This window comes from Hippopotamus amphibius, chromosome 1, assembly GCF_030028045.1.
Source record: "Hippopotamus amphibius kiboko isolate mHipAmp2 chromosome 1, mHipAmp2.hap2, whole genome shotgun sequence".
Classification (NCBI taxonomy): domain Eukaryota; kingdom Metazoa; phylum Chordata; class Mammalia; order Artiodactyla; family Hippopotamidae; genus Hippopotamus; species Hippopotamus amphibius.
In genome coordinates this window covers 185,701,424-185,723,970 of record NC_080186.1, presented here as the reverse complement: position 1 = coordinate 185,723,970, position 22,547 = coordinate 185,701,424, and the positions used below count along the sequence as shown (strand labels likewise).

The 22,547-nt window shown below is 34.0% G+C and overlaps 1 protein-coding gene across 17 annotated transcripts in view; it reads right to left on the bottom strand.

Annotated features, from left to right (window-relative positions):
* The window catches only part of APC (APC regulator of WNT signaling pathway), a 298,287-nt gene that overhangs the window by 52,456 nt on the left and 223,284 nt on the right, over positions 1–22,547 (bottom strand). For all 17 annotated transcript variants that reach the window (XM_057737283.1, XM_057737305.1, XM_057737275.1 and 14 more), the window contains 4 exons: positions 17,374–17,458; positions 15,978–16,179; positions 11,681–11,789; positions 8,718–8,831 (listed from right to left, as the gene is read on the bottom strand). In XM_057737283.1, coding sequence (XP_057593266.1) covers positions 8,718–8,831; positions 11,681–11,789; positions 15,978–16,179; positions 17,374–17,458 — 510 coding nt within the window. The remainder of the gene's footprint in view (positions 1–8,717; positions 8,832–11,680; positions 11,790–15,977; positions 16,180–17,373; positions 17,459–22,547) is intronic.

Below are 22,547 nucleotides of genomic sequence, written 5' to 3'. Positions count from 1 at the left end.
CCTAAATCAAAATTCTTAATATTTAGAGGATGAAAAAAGGAAATTATACCTAATACTCCTCTCCACAGAACTACATTTCTGTATTGCTATTTGGTCACTAAATCCTGAAGTCAAGTCTAAGCCTTGATGATTTCTGACACAACAACCTTTGTGCTTCTGTTACTCAACATGAAAATGGAAGAAGCCAGTAGTATTTCTTTCCTTTCTCTGTATGATAATCTTGAATATTCATGAAATTATGTTTAATGAAAAATGCTTAATTGTTCAGGCATATGGAGATGGTATGACTTTTGAAAAACTGATTTACAAAATAATACAGTAATACAGTTCAATATGAATTCAGGACAACTTTCAACAAATTAGGAATAGAAGGTAAATTCCGTAACTTGATAAATGGTATCAAAAACCTTGAGTAAGGGCTTCCTAGGTGGCGCAGTGGCTGAGAATCCACCTGACAATGCAGGGGACACGGGTTCGATCCCTGTTCCATGAAGATCACACATGCCGTGGAGCAACTAAGCCCGTGCGCCACAACTACTGAGCCTGCACTTTATAGCCTGTGAGCCACAACTATTGAGCCCATGTGCTGCAACTACTGAAGCCCACGCGCCTAGAGCCTGTGCTCCACAACAAGAGAAGCCACGGCAATGAGGAGCCCGCGCACCACAAGGAAGAGTAGCCACCACTCACCACAACTAAAAAGAAAGCCTGTGCACAGCAAAAAAGACCCAACACAGCCAATAAAATAAATAAATAAATTTATTAAAAAAAAAAAACCTTGAGTAAACAACAAACTTAATGGTGAAATTTCAGAAGGATTCCCTTTAAAATCAAGATAAGATGAAGAAGACCAATTATTACTGCTTTTTATTCAAAGATATATTAGAGTTCTTATTTAATACAAAGAGAAAAAAAGGACTGGAAAAGACAAAACTGTCACTACTTGCAAACAATATAACAGTTAAAATGGAAAATCCAAGAAAATCTTAAACTGAGACAATCTACTACAAGAGTTCAGGAAAACTGATGGACATAGAGCAAATCAAATTTAGTAATGTAATTAAAGAAAATCCTATTCACAACAGCACAAAAACTGTAAGATATCTAGGAATAAATGTGTAAAAAAAAAGATGTGTGAGAATTTTATGAAGACTATTACAAAACTTTTTCAAAGGACATAAAATAAGACTTGAATGGAGAGATATAAAATTAATAACAATACCTAATATTTACTGAGTGTTTTCTGTTTGCCAGATTCCAAGTGTTTTACATATATTAACTCATTTAATCCTCACACTTTACAAGTAATCATTATCTGTATTTTACCAATAGGAAAACTGAGGCAGAGAGTTTATCCAAGATCACAGTGCTGATAAGTGGCAGGTAGGGAGTTAGAACCTAGGAGGTCTGGCTCCAGAATCCACCCTTTCAACCAAGAACCAGTCTTCATATTGTAAAGATATAAATTCTCCTCAAATTAATTCATAAATTCAATGTAATTCTAATGAAAAGCCCATCAGGCTTTTCCTTGAATTAGATAAGCTGATACTAAATTTCAAATAAAAGAGTAACAGGGACTTCCTAGGTGGTGCAGTGGTTAAGAATCCGCCTGCCAATGCAGGGGACATGGTCTGATCCCTGCCCCAGAAAGATCCCACATGCTGTGGAGCAACTAAGCCCATGTGCCACAACTATTGAGCCTGTGCTCTGGAGCCCATGAGCCACAACTATTGAGCCTGGGTGCCACAACTACTGAAGCCCACATGCCTAGAGCCCATGCTCTACAAGAAGAGAAGCCACCACAATGAGGAGCCCATACACTGCAATAAAGAGTAGCCCCTGCTTGCTGCAACTAGAGAAAGCCCGTGTGCAACAACAAAGACCCAATGCAGCCAATAAATAAAAATAAATAAAAAAAAAAGAGTAATGAAACAGAATATGAACACAGTTTTACAAACAAAAATAAGAAGGACTTACCCTATTAGATACGACATTAATAAAGCTATAGCAAATAAAACAAATGTGGTATCAGTACAGGGATAGAGAAGCTAAAACAGACTAATGGAATAGAGTCCACAAATATCTAGCAAATACAAACTTGTCATGTGCCAGAGACAGCATTACTAATCCATGGGGAAACAGTGGTGCATCCAGTAAATGGTAGTGGGAAATCTGGTCAACAACATAAGTATGCATCTATCTGTGTGTATCTGTGTGTATGTATATGTATGTGTGTGTATACAATTAATTGTACATTATATAGTCACTAATAATATTATATAATTATTCAGTAATAGAAATTATATTGCATATAATATATATTAAATAATTATATATACTTTGATATAAAATTCATACATATGTATATATATAGATTCCTACCTCTAAAAGATATATAATAGCAAATTTGGGATGAACTAAAGACCTAATTGTAAAAATAAAACATTAAAACTGCTAGAAAAAATATGGGGGTATCTTTAAGGATAGGAAAAGATGCATAAATAGGTCAAAGAGAGCACAAATATGGCAATATAATTAACTCAGCTTTATAACAAAAAGTAACTTTTGTTATCATGAAGCCAAAGTAGGTAACACATCTGACAGGGAGGGGTTGTGATATACATCATGTATAACAGATTGGTATATAGAGGATATTAAAATATCTCTGATATACATAAGAATAAGGCATTTAACATAATAGAAAATAGGAAAGGACACGGAAAAACAACAAAAAGAAAATCCAAAAGTGTAATAAATATATGAAAAGATATTCAACTTCAGTAGTACTCATGGAAGTATAAACTAAATGACAATATGATGTTTCATATGCTCATTGATTGTTAATTATAAAGTCTGACTCACAACTGCTGAAAAAAACAGGCAAAAGAAAATGGGAATTCTCACATACTAGTAGGAGAAATGTAAACTGATAAAATCATTTTGAGAGCAGTCTGGCAAACAGTATTCAAAACACTCATACCTTACAACCAGCAATTACACTTTCAGGTATATACCCAGAGCAGAGGTCAGCAAATTAGGGCTTGCTAGCCACTTGTATTTACGAAATACGTTTTACTGAAACACAGCCATGCCCATTTGCTTATATACTGTCGTCTATGGTTGCTTTCTTGCTACAAAGGCAGAGTTGAGTAGTTGCGACAGAGACCATATGGCCCACAAAGTCTAAATTACTTACCATACAGCCCTACAGGAAAAAGGCTGCTGACTCAACCTAGAGAAACTGTTCCGTGTGTTTACAGGATATGAATAAGTATGTTTATCAGAGTTAGTGAAAAATTATAAAACCTAAACATCTGTCAACCAGGGAACAGATAAACTACAGTCAACTATAGCATCCACATAATTATAAAAAAAGACAGCAACACAGAAGTATAAGTAACTTTCACCCTACCAATCCCCAAACAACCTGATACACATTTTTCCAACCTTTGCTTGCATTCATAGAGGAGAGCAGGGACCACCATACTCGGTGCCCAAATATGTGCTGAACAAATAAAGGAAAAAATAAATAAATAACCAAATTGTTAAACAGAGATAGCTAGAGACTAACTCACACAGGCATTGACAAGAGTGGATTTTGTTTCAATTTCCCTTAAATTGTTCACCAGTCATTGTATGTGTTTTATTGGTTATTTGCATTTTCTTTTCAATAAACTGAATGATTACATCCTCTGCCCATTTAAAAAGAGTAGCTTTTATTAGTTTGTAGGAATTCTTATAGTAGAGGGGTATTAACCCTTTTCCCTTTACGTGTTACAAATATTTTCCCTTAGTTTATTTTCTGCAGGATGAATGTTTTAAATTTTTATGAAATAAATCCTATTTCCCGCCCCCCTTCACTGCTTTTGAGTTTCCATTCTTAATTAAGATCTCTCGTCCTATATTTTCTTCTATTAGTTTTATGTTTATTTTTTACATTTAGATATTTAATCCACCTGTAATTGTTCATGTACAAGATGTGAGGTAGGGATCTAATTTAATTTCTCTTCTACCAAACAGGTTCCTATACCTACGTGTTTATTGAGTTATTTACCATTTTCCCCCAAATTTATAATGTAACTTCTATCATTAAAAGATTCCATGTTTTCTTTTATCTTTTTCTAGTCTCTATTCTGTTCTACTTGCCTACATCTATACCTGTGCTATCACACTGTGATTACTGCAACACCTTTACAGTAAATTTTAACAAATAGTAAGGTAAATCCTCACTCATTATAATTTTCTTAAATATTTTTGGAAATTCTTACTTTATAAACTTTAGAATCATTTTTCCAAGCTTCAAAAAATCTTTAAGATTGTGACTCGAACTGTATTATATTTATATATCAACTTTTTAAAGAAAGGCATTTTTAAGATATTAAAGTCTTCTCACCTAGGCTTCATTTATTTTTCAGCAACAGAGACATCAATGGTTTACTGGAAGAGGGACCTTACACTTCTGAAGCAAGGTCCTGCAGTGACACCCCACCGTGTGTGGTGGACTGCAGGCAGGACACAGCAGCAGGCTTTTCTCATGGGTGGAAGAGGAGATTTGCTAGTTATAGGGGGAATTACCTCAGGTTGGCTCATTAGTTACCAGGGAAACCAGCAGAGGGGGATGTCCCTCACCCCTGCTGATAAGAACAATCAAGAGCTGGGGCCTGGGGCAAGTGTGTAGGAAGGTCAGTCACATGAGCAGGCTGTAGGTGAAGCAGGCACTGGTTAAGCAGGAGATGTACAGAGAGCAAGAGAACAGCCATCCTGGGTAGCGTGACTTTACACTCCACTCCTCCATACCCTGCACAACCCTTACAATTCTGGTCCGCCCCTCTTCCATGACATCCCTGGGGTCATGGCAACCAGATGCCACATAGACTTCTCTATTTTACGGCCACATTTTATGTCCTTTAGCAATTTTATATTTTTCTTCATGTGGGTCTGTTCCAGGTATTTTATAGTTCCCTGTTATTGTAAACAGGTCCTCCTACCCCATATTCCATTTCCAAGTGGTAGCTATTGCTACTACAGAAAACCTACCAATTTTTGTAATGTACCTTAACTCCAGCCACCTTACTCAATTCTCTCATTAGCTGAAATATTTTTTGGCTTTTCTCTACAGCTTTTCTAGGCAAACAAACCATATAATTTACAAATGACAATTATGTGGTCTCTTCCCTTCTAGTTAGAAAACTGTGTGATAAACAACTTATTTTCTTTCTAACTGAATTAGTGAAGCCTCCAAACAAAGTTAAATAATGACAGCAAGCACCCAACCATATTAATAACTGCAATGGTAATAATCTTATTATTTCTCTATTTTCTCAAGTTAATATAAAGTTGGCTTCTGGTTTCTGTTACATAATTTTTTAAAAAATTATTTATTTGGTTGTACCAGGTCATAGTAGCAACAGGAGGGCTCCTTAGTTGCAGCTTGCTGGCTCCATAGTTTTGGTACTCGAGCTCCCAGTTGTGGCATGCATGTGGAATCTAGTTCCCAGACCAGAGATTGAACCCCAGCCCCCCTGCACTGGGAACGCAGAGTCCCAACCACTGCACCACCAGGGAAGTTCCCATAATTATTTTTTAAAAAACTTTTACTCCATTCTTATTTTATTTGGAATTTTTATCCATCCTTTCTCCTTGCAAATGAGATCCTACATTTTTTTTTCATGGCTTCAGGTCTTCCTGGGATTCACTTCCATGTCCATTAGCTGCCCATTCTAGTCTTACACGTTGGGTCACTCAAGCAGAGAGTTAGGAGAGAAAGAAGTACTGTGGACAATTATTTTTATTATTCCCATTACCTTATTATTTTTAACAGTTGCATACTACTAATTTAATAATTTATTAAATAATTACTCAAATGATGGACACTGAAGTTGTCTGTCTCTGTTAATGTCTTACAAATAGTGTCACAATGAATATCACAAAATCTATACTTATATTCTTGTTGCCTTAAGTAAATATTTCTATAGGACATATTCTGAGAGTCTTAAGAATTACCAGCCCAGAGGGTACAAGCATTTTAACTTTGACGGGTAGTGCTACAGTGTCCTTCACAAATATATCAGTTCATTTTTACAAGTAGACAATGCTTTGTACTCTCATTCTCACTAATATTATATGTCATTAAACTTTAAAGTTTTTGCCAGCCTGGTAGGCAAAAAAACCCAACAAAACAAACAAAAAAACCACCACCACCAACAAAAAACAACACTATTTTATGTTACATTTCCCTGATGACTAGTGATGTTTAAGCATCTTTTCACAATTGTTTATTAACCATTTGTACTTCTGTGATAGGACTACTCATACTGTCTGATTATTTCACTCTTTGGTTGTCTTGTTTTCAATTGATTTGTCAATGCTGCCTGTTGTATTAGAGATATTAGCTCCTCATATATACTTCCTTAATTTGCCTTTTTACTTTGTCTACAATGTATCTTTAACCCTAACCTTTATATGAATATTTCCAGAATAAATGAATGCTTGTTGTATTTGTAAAAATACGGGATAAAAATTTCTTAGAATATTAACTAACAAAATGAAGAACACGGTATTCCAGGACAAAATTAAAATGAATACATCCACACGTATCTGAACAAAATGGCGAAGAAGGAACTCAAATTAATCTCTCTTCTAGAGTATAGATTAAACTGTCCTGGAACACACTTTTTGTATTTACATACTAACACAGGAATTTTCACATCTACCATGTAATTTCGTTCCTTAAGTATTTCAAAAAACAAATACATTAATAGATATAGAAAAACTAACTTCTGTATACAACATTCCATAAATTCACATTCTAAAAATGCAAATTCATATAAACCAAAGTAAAATTTCTCAGTTTTTCTGTAAAAAAAATCTGCCTAATATTTTAAAATAATTCCATGAAAATATCAAATGTTACGAATACTAGATTTGTATTGATTTTATTATATAATTTAATTTAAAATATTTTTGGAAATTCGTTATGTATTCTTGATTTTAATTCTATATCACTTATATCATGATAAATACCTTCTCCCAATCTGTAACTTATCTTTCCACCTCTTTTTTTTTTTTGGCTGTGTCTTGCTTGCAGGATCTTAGTTCCCCAACCAGGGATCGAACCCGGGGCCTTGGCAGCGAGAGCACAGAGTCCTAACCAGTAGACTGCCAGAGAATTCCCAAACGTGATTTTTTTCCCCCTCTTTTCACTATCTTTAAGGTACCTGATGAAGATAAACTCTTAATTTTAATGCAGTAGAATTTACCAATCTTTACTTTTATAATTAGTGTTTTATGTCTTAAAAAATCCTTTCTTATCCCAATATAAGAAAGATATTCATGTATATTTTCTACTGAAAGGTTTACTTTTAAAGTTTTATTTTTTGGCATTTAAAACATTAATCTGGATGGGATGGGAGTGAGAGGAGATTAACAAACACGAATATATTATGTACACAGGTGACCCCTGAACAACGCAAACTGTATGTGGATATTTTTTCAATAATAAATACCACAGTACTACATGGTCCAAGGTTGGCTGAATCTGCAGATATGGAGGGCCAACTATAAATTATACATGGATTAATATAACTAACGTATAGGATATATTAGTTGAATGTCTAGTCTCATTATGAAATTAACAGGTATGGACTATGAAATGTCTCATGGTACTGGTGTTTAACTACTTCCTTAGTCTACTACCATACTCCAGCATAAAAAGAATACACACTATGTTTAGGAAGCTACTACATAAAAGAGAGACTAAACTCTGGGGAATATAAAATGCACTTATTTAAAACTATAAAATAAACTTTGCAGAATACAAGAATGTATTTATACCACACATACAAATGTAGGTTCTCCTTTATATCTGCTATCTACTTAAAAAAATCTTCCAAATTATGTTTTCTTCCCAATTTGTCCCTAAAGTTTTTTTTTTTTTTTTAATTGCCCATGCTTGCTCTGAAATAGACAAGGCAATCAGCAAAGCCTCTTCAGGGCTTAAAAACATTAGTCAGTCATACACTTGTATAAATACAAAAGGGCTAAATTCAATAGTATGTGAAAATGCTTACAAATAGCATTTAGTTAATAGTGAATAGCTAATATTCTTTCTTGACACAGTTGAGGGTAGAAATATGGGAATGTTCTCCATCCAACTCATTTCATCTTCCCAGTGTTCTCTTCATATGTTTCTTTCCTACTTTCCTTGAATGAGAGCTTCCTTTTTTTGGTACACAACTTGAAGAGCAGTGAAATATTCTGGGTGTCATTATACATACACAGAAGTAAAAATATCAAAGGATAACTGAAGTTAGGTATCAGCTACCAGATGACCAGCATCTAATTCTTTTTCCCTCTTATAATTCCAAGGCATAGCAGAACATTATCAGGGAGATGAAATATGAAGGCAGAATTATGTGAACACTGATTACGCTGCCCAACAGCCATGGTAAATTATTCTTATTTTGAACTAGTGACAAAGTAAAGAAAGACTTCAAAAAATGTCTAATAATAAAATTTAATCAGTGTTAACAGAGCTGCAATTCATTAGATTCTTAATAGATCTCTAGCTAGTGTTGTTTCATAGTTTTTTTTTTTTTTTTTTGGATTTGATTTGCATTTCTCTAATAATTTTTTTTTTTTTTGGGGGGTACACCAGGTTCAATCATCTGTTTTTTTACACATATCCCCGTTTCATAGTTTAATAAAAAATAAGTTACCTGTGCTCGTTTTTCCATATCCTGGCAAGTACCTAGTTGTTCTTCCATTGCAACTCTAATTTGCCTCGCTTCATATTCCAATTGCCTTCTGGTCATATCTGTCTGTAAGGAAAACTAAAATCACAAATGAAATGGAAATGTTAATATCTTGTGTGTTTAACAGTAAAAATAAAAAAGCATATAAGTACCAATAAAAAAATTAATAAGCAAATATGTAAGTTACTGTGCATGAGAAAATTATTTTTTACCCTAAGGAGTCCTACAACTTGATTGTCAGTGCTAGGCTCAGTCTGGGTCACTGACATGAAATGCAGAATTGAAACACTTTTATTGCCCCAGAGTCACAAACAGCTTTAATTAAATTGTACTCTTTCATTTAAAATATATAATTGGTCCAGTTAGGGTAAGCCTATCTTTAGTCACCTCATACTCCTTCTGCTCTGAAGAGGTACTGCTTTGAATTATTAAAAACTAAAATATTAATGTGGACAACATAGAAAAATCAAGAATCAGGTCCATCATCCTTAAGTTTATTACCTCAATTTAAGGTAAGGATGGTTGTATATATGTAGACTAAACAGAGAGAACTTTCCCATTTGTAAAATGAAGAAATTAGAATAAGGAAAAGCTTTTATATATTATAATCATAAATTATGAGACTACACAAACTTCTTGGTAAAAATCCAAATGTGAACCAAAGTTGAAATAAACCAAAAAAAGTACTTCTTCACGGAGTGGATATTAATTCATTCAAAACTTTATTAGCCCTTTAACTAAAATTCCAGGCACTGTGGTAACTGCTAGGCATAAAAAAGGATGAAAAGGACAAGGTAAAGAAACTTAAAAGATATGCTCCAAAAGGTAATAAAGGCTAAAAATACTATTAGACAAAATGATAGGTAACAGAGTTAAAATGGGCCATGAAGGGAGTAAGGAAGTGCTGTAGATTTTTCATGCTCTATATGCCCAATAAAAAGCTGCATGTGTGAAATTTCCTGGTAGTCCAGTGGTTAAGACTCTGCGTGTTCACTGCCAAGGTTCTGGGTTTGATGCCTGGTCAGGGAACTAAGATTCGCCACTCCATCAAAAAAAAAAAAAAGTTGCATGTGCACGTGTCTGACTTAGAATAGCATTCTGTAGGACTAGGGATCCCAAACTGTGTTGTCAGGTAAGTTGAAAGAACTCTCACCCTTTTCCCTTACAATATACAGATGACATATGTAGAATGTATTCCTATAGGCATACCCACATTACAGGTCTCAAAACAGATGAAACAGTCTGTATGTTATTCTAATTCGCAATGAGCCAGTCATAACTACACTATTTTGTCCTCCACTTGCCCAAACCCCCTGCACAAAAAGTTGAACATGACATAGTATGTTATAATAATGTGGTTTAGATCTGATGTTTTAAGCAATACCTAGTATTTTGATAAGTATTTCCACATGAAAGTATTCTTTTTTTTTTTTTATGAAAGTATTCTTAACTTGGCTTCCCAATACAAAAGCAAAGTTTTGTGAAATTAAAAAATATTTATGAAATACAAGCAATTTACATTTGCTAATGTTGCCAAACGGTCCATAACATCTTACATATCCTCTTAAATAAATGTGATTGGCTATTTAGTAAATTAATATGGTAATGATTTATTTGACAATTGATCTTTGTTTCAGATATTAACCAATCGCTTTTGAATTGTCACATACACGACTGCATGCAGACAGCTGGACTCTAAATTTTGTATATTTTAATTACCAAAGTGAATATTAAGCAAAACAATGCTTTACTATTTTTAAGAGTAAAAATCCCACCAAACCCTCCTGAGTTCCTAATCCTCTTGTGCCAACAACTCTCCATGAACTGTTGTTCTTTCACTAACAGTGTCTCCTTAATTCCCAAAGAGATGTTAAGGACATCGTCAGGAAGGGAGATTCTTTCCCTCTCAAAATCCTGGATACTGTTCTAGGAGGCTGAGCACTTAAGCTTCTAGTTCTACCTCCTGCCAGACAATGCCCACCCAGGAAACTGACTATGTGTCCAGGAAACTATGTGTTTTGAAAAAGGTTTTCTTTCTTTGTACTTTTGCCTTTTGTTTATTATGTTCTCTCTTATTATGTTCTCTCAAAAGTGCTATTAGAAAATGAAAGGGAATTCCCTGGCAGTCCAGTGGTTAGGGCTCTGTGCTTCCACTGCAGGGGGCCTGGGCGTGATCCCTGGTTGGGGAACTAAGATCCCACAAGCCAAGTGGCAGGGCCAAAAAAAAAAAATCTAAGCTAAGAGTGGAAGATATATTTTAATTAGCCTATTTTTTCTCTTTTTAAAAACTATTTTAAAATATATCAATAACAGTTAAAATAAAGTCTTGTTTAAATTTATTAATGTATTTCAGAAATTTTCTTACATGTGCCACCCCACGAATAAAATAGTTGACATGGAGAGGTTGGGTGGGGAGGAAGAGGCTGACAGAATTAAATTATTTTTTACACAGTTATATTTGCAAAACAAATTTAGCATACTTGCAAAAAGCCCTAAGGTCCATGCCAACATCTACTGTCCTTTATAATAACTGGAATAGGACTCAAGTTATCTCAAAGATACTTTTATTGCAAAAACTATGTGGCATGAGTCCTATAATATGGTTCAAAAAATAGATAGACGGTTATAAACATTTCTACAGAGTACGTTTGGTAATTGAACACAGAATAAAAAAACCAGTTGCCTAGCTGAATCCTGAGTCCTTTAGTATTCAAACTTAAAGAGATTTTTTTAACAAGGGACTGAAAATAAATATGCTTGAGCATAATGAAGTTTTATCATCTTTATAAACAAAATTCATTAACTATTATATATTTAGGCTTAAAGTTGGATAAAACATATTACAGTTTACAAACAACTATAAATGTAGTTATAAATTTATATATACTTTTAGATACAAAAAAAAGTCATTTTGTCAAGTTACTTACATTTTCAGTTAAAGGAAGACTATCTATTCTTTTAGTGAGATTCTGAAGTTGAGCATAATACCAGTCTTTTTCCTTTTCTTCTTTGTCAAGGTCAGCAAGAAGCAATGATCTGTTTTTCAAAAAAAGTAAAGTTTACACAATGCTAATATACAGCACGTAACAGCAATTCTTATAATCTGTAACTGTACTGTTCTCTAAAGCATTTATAACGAATAAATGAAAATTTTATTAATTTTGGATTTCTGAAGGTGGGACTTAATACAATAAAAAGTATAATAAAGGAGTAACGAAAAGCAGTAATTATGCAAAAAACAAACCTAAAATATAGGGAATCTCTGCATTGGACACAGATGTAGCTTTCAGCTTCTCAGCAGTCAAAATAATAAGAAATATACTGTCACTGTGGACTTCCCTGGTGGCACAGTGGTTAAGAGTCTGCCTGCCAATGCAAGGGACACGGGTTCAATCCCTGGTCTGGGAAGATCCCACATGCCGCAACTACTGAGTTCGTGTGCCGCAACTACTAAAGCTCGCACACCCTAGAGCCCATGTGCTACAACTACTGAGCTCATGTGCCACAACTACTGATTCCCAAGCTCCAAGAGCCCATGCTCCACAACAAGAGAAGCCACTGCACTGAGAAGCCCAGGCACCGTAACAAAGAGTAGCCCCCGCTTGCCACGACTAGAGAAAGGCCGTGTGCAGCAGTGAAGACCCAACACAGCCGCCGAAAAAGAAAAAAGATAAAACAAAAGAAATACATTGTCCCTGTGTAATAAGAGGAAGTTATTCTGAGGAAGAGAAACATTTTCTTAGTTTGGAATTTGAAGATGAATTTGTTACATAATCGTGACAACCCAATCAATGATTTCTTCAATAAAAATCTATCAAGATACTCCATATCTGATCATTATAAACATAAATGCAAAATAAGTGTTAATGGGAAAACATCTGTAAGTACAGAAGTACATGATCTATTGCCTTTCATGTGGCTCTTTCCCAAAGTGACCACTATTATCATTCTCTTGTATATATTTCCAGAGATATTCTATAAAGATGCAAGGATATATGTGTATACTTACATGTACATTTTTAAACATAAATAGTAGCATATTTTTATGTGTGTTGTCCTATAACTTTTTCCCCCACTTAAAAATCTACCTTGGAGATCATACTACATCAGAACATAAAAAGGTCTTATGTGTTTTTTGCTAGCTGCAAAGATATTCATGAATCCATAAAGGGATAAACTATAACTGGTTCTATGTTAGAGGGCTTTTAAGATCTTTCTAATCTTTTGCTATTATAAACAATGCTGCACTGAATATCCTTATGCATAAGTTCATTTCACAAATATGCAAGCATGTATAGAAGATAAATTCCTGGGGAATGTAAATTTTAAAATTACTGTCTTTATTAGATATTTTATCAATTTATGCTTTTCCCACCTTTACCAATGTCAAAGTTCTATCAAACTTTAAAAAAAAATTTCACATACCTAGAATTTTAAAAAATGGTATATCACTATTGGTTTTAATTTGATTTCTATTAGTATGAGTAAAGTTAAGCATTTTTTCAACTGTAAAATCCATTTGTATTTCCTTTTCTGTGACTTCCTCAATTCACTTACAGGACCTCTTCTATATTAAAAATGGTAGCACTTTGTCAGTTATAAATATATTTTTTCAGTTTACACTTGCTTTTTAACTATGTTTTTGCCATGTAGAAAATACTGATTTTCCTGTAGTCAGATTTGAGGACATTTTTTATTACGGCTTCTAGGGTCAACTCTTAAACAGAGCTGCTCCCCACTCTGACAGTGCTACTTGAAAATTCTATTTGATCATATTTTCTTGAATATGCATGCATGTGAGTATGAGGAAGGTCCTATTCTTGCTAAAATCCCCTTTTCTTTACTGAGAAGCAATTTAAAAAATAAGAAATAAGCCTTCACTTTTGATGTGGCAAAGTCAGCAGTGAGGGAATCCATGGTAAGGAAGCCAGGCCCTGGTTATCATGTAACAACTTGTGGGGGAGTGCTGACCAATGAGAAACTGACCCCTCCCTTCCATTTTTGACAACAGAACCAGAAGAAAGCAATGTAGAAATCGTGAACCTCTTTCACAGGCTGGACACTGAAACTAGCATAAAAATGAGATCTGATTCTATTTTTCAATGTTCCCTGGTGAGCACCTGTAAGACTGACCAGGACTAAGGTGGGGAAACAAAGGATAGCTAGAGATGCTATTTCCTTTGATTACTCTACAATAAATAGGCTTATTTAAATAAGATGTGGGTGCTAAAAGAGCTTAAATGGATAGGCTAATGTTAGTGACAGTAGCGGAGTGAGGAAAATGTTAAGGAGTACAGGGACAAGCTGTTACTATCAAGTTTAAGATCGAACTATGGCAAAATGCTCTGGGGAAGCCAAAGTTACTGAGTCTTGAGCCAACATAACAAGTGGCTAACATGGGGATATGTGTATAAAGACAGATGATTGAACCTGGTGTACCCCCCAAAAAATAATAAATCAATAAATAAAATTAAAAAACAAACAAACAAAAAAACAAGTGGCTAACTGACAGCAGTTGATCTTGTAACTCACACAACAGTGCTTAAGACTCAAAACTGAAACAAGGTCCAAATCCAGAAGCTGGTGGGTCTTTATGGTTTAGCGTACCAACGGCTTATTTAGTGGCTGTCAACAGTCTTCTTTAAAATGAAAATCTCACGTCTTCTTAGTCCTCTAGCTAATTCAGGATCATCCAGAAGAGCATGGCACATGTATTATGTGTTTAAATATTTGTTAAATGTATTAATGGCTAATGTGACAATAGCTGCTTATTGAGTGTATCAGACATAGTGCTAAGTACATTTTAAAAAATCTAATTTTGTCCTCACATCTTTTAAGGTAGTTATTCTTATGCTCATTTTACAGACTGGAAAACTGAGGTTCAAAAAGGTTATGGACCTGGGTTTGAGTCCTGGCTTGACTACTTTTTAACACTTATCTCAATTATCTTGGGCAATACAGAAAACAAGAAAAAAAGATACACAGATATAGTTGATCTATGACTTAAGGGATGTCTAGAAAGAGAGAACAGAAAAATAGAGGGTGAAAAATTGTCAAAGAAATAACAGAATTTTCAAAAGCTGAAGAAAATAAATTTCCAGAGCTAAAGGGCACAGTGAGTATACCGCATGATGAATCAAGAATACACATATACCAAGGCATTCTAAAAGCTTCAAAAGAAGAAAACTGCTTTCCCTGCAAAGGAATGTGAATCAGCCTGACACCAAATTTCTCATCAGTGACATTGATTATGAGGAAGGAAAATGAATTTGAGCCTAGACCTATCCAAACTCAACAAAGTGTGAGAGCAAAATAAAGATTTTGTCACATAAACAAGGACTAAATTTACCTCCAAACAACACAGTAAGAACCAAGACGATACGAGATATGTCAGAACTGCACACACATATACTCTCTCCCCACTCTCTCTGCTAATAAAGTAAGTGCCTAGGAAAATTAGTATGCTCATATGCCTCTTAACAGAGCTCAAAGGGAACAAAGAGATGGAAGATTGCAGACCCTAGTTAGCTTCTTATTTTTTAGGATAGTGTTTCCTGGACTCTCAGAAACAGTCCTGGTTCAAGGTATGAAATAGAATCATGTAAACTCAAGAGATTAAAGAAAGCTTAACACTATTTCTGGTCCAGATGATTATCCCTATTTTTAGAGACGGACAAACCTAAAACCAGAGAGAGAGTAGTAAAAGGTCTTTTGCCTCTCAGTGAGATATGCTAGGCATTTTCCATATATTAATATTCATTTATATAAATACAATATGGTATTAATCACACATAAAGGAATTTATAATCTTTTAGGAGGTACACAACACTTGACAAAGTTCTTGATAACAATATATATTCTGATACTTGTAGTGAGATGATTTTAACTTCAAGATAACCAGAAATTCAATTAAAAATCAGTTACATATTTTAACCAGATATAACTATTGTGATCATGTATATTGCTCAATATACAGAGCATTTGTGTAGTTAAGTGACAAAGCAGAAGTTTAGAATCCCAAGAAATTGCCTCCTTTACATTTTTAGATTTAAGGTCAGTACAATCAATAACATACTGTTTTTGAGTTAATAAATGCAAAATGCTAAGTGTTTGTGATCATCCATCACACACATGTCATAATCCCTATCTTGCATCATCACAAAATGACAAAATATTAGCAAAAAATTGGAGCATAAAAGTTTACTATTTATGCAGAAAAATTACCTCTCTTTTTCAAGTTCTTCTAAATAACCGGTATTTTCTCTGCTTCCATTTACAAACCCTCTTCTTGGAAATGAACCCATAGGAACAGGGCTGCACTCTCCTGAACGACTAGATACAGATCCTTCTCGGCTTCCGTAAGAACGGAGGGACATTTTTGACCGTAGTTTCACTCCAAGGAAATTACTGCTATCTAAGTTAAGTTCTAAATAAAATACAGACAAGTTTTTATAAAACAACCGCTTTAAGTGGTCTAAAATATTGCTAATGCAATTATATTATCTTTTAAAAATGAAATCTTAGGTTCATATTTTAGCCCTCAAATTTTAAGCCATTTTATAATATAATTGAAAGTACACTGTATATATGTTACATAAAGCCTGTAGGAGTACTAAATTATGGTAGTTATTGAGCAGCAAATTTATGTAAGAAACAGAGGAAATCCGTATCACAAATGCTGATGCTCAGAGAAATTCAATGATTCCTGGTTCTATAAGATAAACAGTCCTGAAAAAAAATCAGGCCAAAGCACATATAAAAGGATACACTTAACGGTGGTGATCATTTCACAATAGATACAAATACTTGATCATTAAAAAAAACAAGTGTTCACTTTTTTGGTTTAGAACCCAGCAACTTTAGATTTTTATCAGAGAAAGCCACAAATATACATGAATGAATAAACAATTATTTAGAGACAATGGCTAAACTTTCCCTCCAAATCAGCTTGAGTCAGCCTGGGGAAAAGAGTATGTTAAAGGAAAATTAGACAAAATGTCTTCTCTTAGATTCCTGCTGGGTAATAATATATTTTGGGGATGTAAAGGTAATTTCTCTGCCCAGCCTCAACTATAATTAAGCACTTAGGCGATTTGATGTTTGAATTTTCAAGCAATAAGACGAGAAAGACACTTTCAAAATTCACTAAAAATGGCTTATAATCAGCATGTATGTGTGTGTGTATATATGTATGTACACACACACACACACACACATATATATATGCAGATAAAGCATTTCCATGCTGGATGGAACAAAGAAGGTCACTGACTCCTTCAAATGAAGCAATGGGCCCAGTCTGTGGCATACAGCTTACTAACGGCCTATTTAGTGACTAGCAGAAAATCAAAGTGTTTTAGAAAGAGCTGAAAATTATCAAGGAAGGAATCTAAAATAGTTTATTCAAAGCCAATTAAATGTTTTAACTGAAAAAATGACAAGCAAATAGACTTTTTATGTATTTGTACTTTAACAATTATATCCTAATGGGTAAGGCTGTTATACCAAAAAAACCCGATACCAACATTCTAATCAAGAGAAGCTGTACCTGGGTATATACACCTAAAGCTGACAACTGGAGCTTAAAAAAATTACTTTAAAACACTTTTTAAAAATCTACCTTTAAGACGCTCTAATAAATCAATCTGTCCAGAAGAAGCCATAGCTTCATCTTCAATACTTCCTTGTAGTTGTTTAAGTACTTCCTGTAAAAAAAAGAACACAATATATTATCAGGCAAAATTTTACATAACTTTTTGAAGACATGCTTCTAAGTTTCTTGGCATTTAGGTCTGCTGCTGTTATTTCAGATCTATCTGAAAATGTATAATAAACTGTTAAGTACTCTACATATATTACCTATTACTAATTATGAATAATAAATTATAGCTCAACAACAATAGTGATATTTTGTGATAATGGTGATTATCAGTAGTCTCCATGCAATATGCTATATATATGGAATAGTTAAGATACACTATCCGTAACTTCTGAAATAGTATAACAAAGTGGATTATTCTCATTTTTCAGACAGATCAACTGAGACTCAAAGACTTGCCCAAGGCACAAAAGCTATAAGTTATGTGTTTAAAATCTATGTCTCTTAAGCTTGTACCAACAAGTCCATGAAAAACACAAAATTAACACAGTATGCTGTTTTATTTAACACCCCAATAAACAACAAGATTTATATACTACATTTATGTACATTCTACTAGTACACTGACTTATATTCAGCAGATAGTTAAGTGACTGTATGCTCACTGTCTCCTGACTTTTGATCCATTATTCCTTTTCCATCTGAATTCTTCTCTTGATAAATTTCTGTCAAAGAGGCTGGAAACTAATTTTCATTTTCTACTAGTTTTTCTATAATTTATATACATTTACATTTTACATATTCTGAGGCATCCCATTCTAGTTCACAGCAAAATACTTTGTTGGCCAAATAGGTTTCCAAATGCAAAACAATGCATTTGAACATTTACAATCTTATAGCTATGGGCAGTGTTCCTCTTTATGAAAAATGACTCATAAATAGACTGAAAAGGAAATCTGTCAAAAAGTTAGTAAATGTAGCAAAGACAACTTCGCTGGTTTACCTGGACAATGACACTATAAGCATTAAGAAAAGAATCCCCATGTTAACAACAAGAAAAAGCCTGTGACCTTAAGATCTGACCTTCAAATAATAGACCATGTTGGAGGTTAAAAGGCTTAAATGAGTAGACATGGGAACGTCGAGGTGACTGATATTTATGTTCAGAAATTATGTCAGAGTGTATCACAACTGTGGGATAGGAAATAAACTTGAACAGGGATGCCTTTCTTGAATGAATGCAGATTACTCTAAAGCATCTACTGTAAACATCAGGACACCATCTCTTTCATAAAGTTTGAGATTACCACTATAGGCTACTTGCAGTTTTTAGGATCTCAATTCTCCTTCCATCCACTGCTACTTATAGTCTTTTAATGACCCTTTAATCTTATCCCTATTTCTTATAATCTCCAGTCTCACAATTCAACAACTACCTTTCTCAGGTAACTTCCAATTATATGTCTCTAATCCTAACCTCACTTGCAAACTTCAGACTCACTTTCCCAGTATGACTGATAGACAATTTACACCCAGTGCATCTGGATGATATGCACTGCATATGTAAATGTCCAAACTATCATTTTGTGCCACTAAAACCTGTTTTTTGCCTCGTATTCTTTCAGTTAAATGGCAGTAGCCTTCTTTTTACCTCCAGGCTCAAACCCTCAGCATTCCCTCCTTTGTCACCCCGTCAGTTATCAAATTCTGTATTTTAGCTCTATTTTCTCTCTTATAGCCATCTCTTTTCAATTCTTACTGTCACTATCCTGGTTATTAACCTCAAAACTACTAAAATAATCTCCTAAATGGTCCTATCTTGCACAGAATTATCAGAGTAAGTAAGCCTTTTTAAAGCACAGCTCTGATCAGGTCTCTGTTTATACAAGTTTCTTCTCCAAAGTCTATTATCAAGATGTTAACAGTGGTATTCTATGGAAATTAGAATTACAAGAAATTTTTTTGCTTGTTTTTGTTTTCCTAATTTTAATACAACAGGTATTACAAAAAATATTGTTTTTAGAAAAGGTACAAGTATTTAAGAGTTCAAAATCAACAACAAAAATAAATTCCTGGACTTCCCTGGTGGTGCAGTGGTCAAGGATGTGCCTGCCGATGCAGGGGACACGGGTTCGATCCCTGGGCTGGGAAGATTCCACATGCCTCGGAGCAACTAAGCCCATGCACCACAACTTCTGAGCCTCTGCTCTAGAGCCTGTGAGCCACAACTACTGAAGCCTGCGTACCTAGAGCCTGTGCTCTGCAACAAGAGAAGCCACTGCAATGAGAAGCCCGTGCACTACAACAGAGAAGCCCCTGCTCACCACAACCAGAGAAAAGTCTGCGCACAGCATCTAAGACTCAGTGCAGCCAAAAATAAATAAATAATAAAAAAAAAGAAATCCTTAGCATGTCATAGGACATACACTGTTTCAAAACTAACAGCACATTAACAGTCTTTTAAAAACAAGTTAAAAAATAATAAAGAAAAATTACAATGACACCAACAACAGAAATTAAAAGGCTATGTAAACCTGCATGTCCAACAATAAAGGATTAAACTATTAAACTTATGGTGTTAGCCATACAATTGAATATTATACAACTATGAAAATATAAAATATTTAATGACGTGAAAAGATGACTATATTAAATTAAAAAGCATGCTGCAAAATATGATCCCATTAAATGCATGCCTGCATAAAATGTGCAGAGGGGAAATATACACATTATCAAAGGTTACTGCTGGTATTAAAAAATCTCTTTAAATGGGTGATTTTGATATTTCTTTTTGTTTGTCCATATTTCCTAAGTTTTAAAAATAGCTAATATGCACAACTTGTATTTATTATGGTTTTTTTAAGTTTCTGTGCATATGGTAAGAAGTCTATTGATAAAAGTTATAACCATAAAAGTAAATAAAATTATTGAAATTTATGGTTTAAAAAAATTTTTTTAAGACTTTCAAAGCGGTCACCTTGGAAAGCTACTTATTCTAATATGTTCCATTAAACTATTTTTGTAAATTCTGAGTTATGAACCTCATAAAAAAATACACACATTAATTCATAGTCACATCCAGTTATTTTGCCTCAAGATGTCATCCAGCATGACTACATTATTCACTACTTTGTTGTGAATAGTACCATGATAAAAATTCACCTTATGTTTTTTTCTGTTTTACTGAGATACAACATACATATGAAAAGTACATCAAAAAAAAAAAGAAAAGTACATCAGTCTTAAGTTTCTGATGTAATCTAAGTATCCATGTAATCACTACCCAGGGAAGACAGAGAACATTTCCAGCATCTCCAAAGGTTCCCTTTTGCCCCTTACCAATCAATATTCATTCCCCAGAGGCACACAAATGTAGAGAACAATATAAGAAACTCCTATGTATCTTCATATCTTACTTCAGTAATTATCAACTCATGGGCTTCTTTCATCTATACCCATAATCACTTCCTCCATTCCCCCCCAACCCAAATTTATTTTAAAAACAAATCTCAGATATCACAGTTTCTTCTGTAAAGAAAATTCAGTATGTATATTTAAACAGGGATTCTTTCTAAATACAACCACAATGCCAACATTACACCTAAAAAATAAACACTTCCTTAATATTCTCAAATATATGGTCAGTGTTCACATTCCCCTAACTATTGTACACATTTCCTTGTCACACACACACAAAATATTTTCATAGTATCAGTGACATGTAATCAATAGCAAAGCGCTATTCTCTTTTGCCACTAGATGGTACTACGGCATAAATTTCAGAAATTCTGAAATTATCTAGTTGGAGGAGACACATCTTAATGATCAGGAAACATAATTCAAGATCATATGATGTGTTCCAAAGTCTACGTGATTTTTTGAGACATAACCATTGCTTTGGATTAACTTTAATGTAGGAAGTGCCGATGTTTCCAAGTGTCTTTTCACAAATCAATATTCTAAGACAAAATAACAGGTCATGGTTCCTGTTCTTTAACACCATAAAGCCTCTTAAAAGGAGAGATACGTAAATAATTTCAGTATAAGGGCATAATTGTTATGAAATACTGGATGGCTCTGCAAGGATGTCTGTAAAAGCACTTGTTGAGTAATAATCAATTCACAGTTGAATTCAGACAATATTAGTATTTAATTAGTATTTAATATTAAATAGTATTTAATACTAATTAAATACTAATATTCATGATGTATATTATACCACACGGCTAAGAGGTCACCCTGATATTCTACTGAGATATTTAAGGGTCTGACTTGTTACCTTGAGAGACATTCCACTTCAACATGAAGATGGATCTAAAGATACATTAAAATGTTTCCCAAAAACGAATTTTGAATTTGCTCAAGTAGTTTAAAAAAAGAAAAAAAATTTTTTAAAGGGACCCCAGAATTCTGCACTACAAAAGACATGCAGATAGGTTTGCCAGGAAGACTTCTCTGCAAAATATGCTTCTGAAGTAGATGAAAGAGTAGTCCTGCTAGGAATTTAAAATTTTGTATCTTTAAACTTTTAAAACCACATGCCATGTACAATAATTTTAGATATATTATGTTGATCTGTATTAAAATACCAAACTATTCTTTTTTAACCTAGTGATTGATTCAGCTGTTTTTAAGGTCACCCATAGTTTGTGGTGAGAAAAAAATGTTTATAGTCCACTTGATTTCCAAAAGGACTTGAAGTAGGTATCTTGGAGATCTTGTCATTGCTATTGCCACAGAAATAGGCAATTTAGAGTAGAAAAGGTTTATATGTAGGAACGGAGGGAGGAAGGAAGGAAAGAAGAAAGTTGATATGAGTAAAAGGCTGAACTGTTAAGATAATGAATACAAAGGTAAAAGAGGAGCAAAAATAACTCAGTAATATACAGAAGCTTGAAGAATAAGGGAGACCTCAAAATGCATGGAAAAAGAACTAGAAAAGACTAGGAAATGAATAAGGAACATGAGTAGTGAGCAGACAGGAAGAACAGGGTCAGAAACCCAGATGTTAAAATAGCCAAGGCCCAGAAAAGACGTAGCAAGAAGAATTTTTTAAAAGAGAAGGAGGTAACAATTTTGTTGATGATCTCCAATTCTATAAAGTTATTAAATTCAGTGAGAGGAGAATCTGCCTAAGTAACTGGAAATTAAAACAGTTAAAGTTTTAACCTCAATTATTTTGAAATTAGAATGTA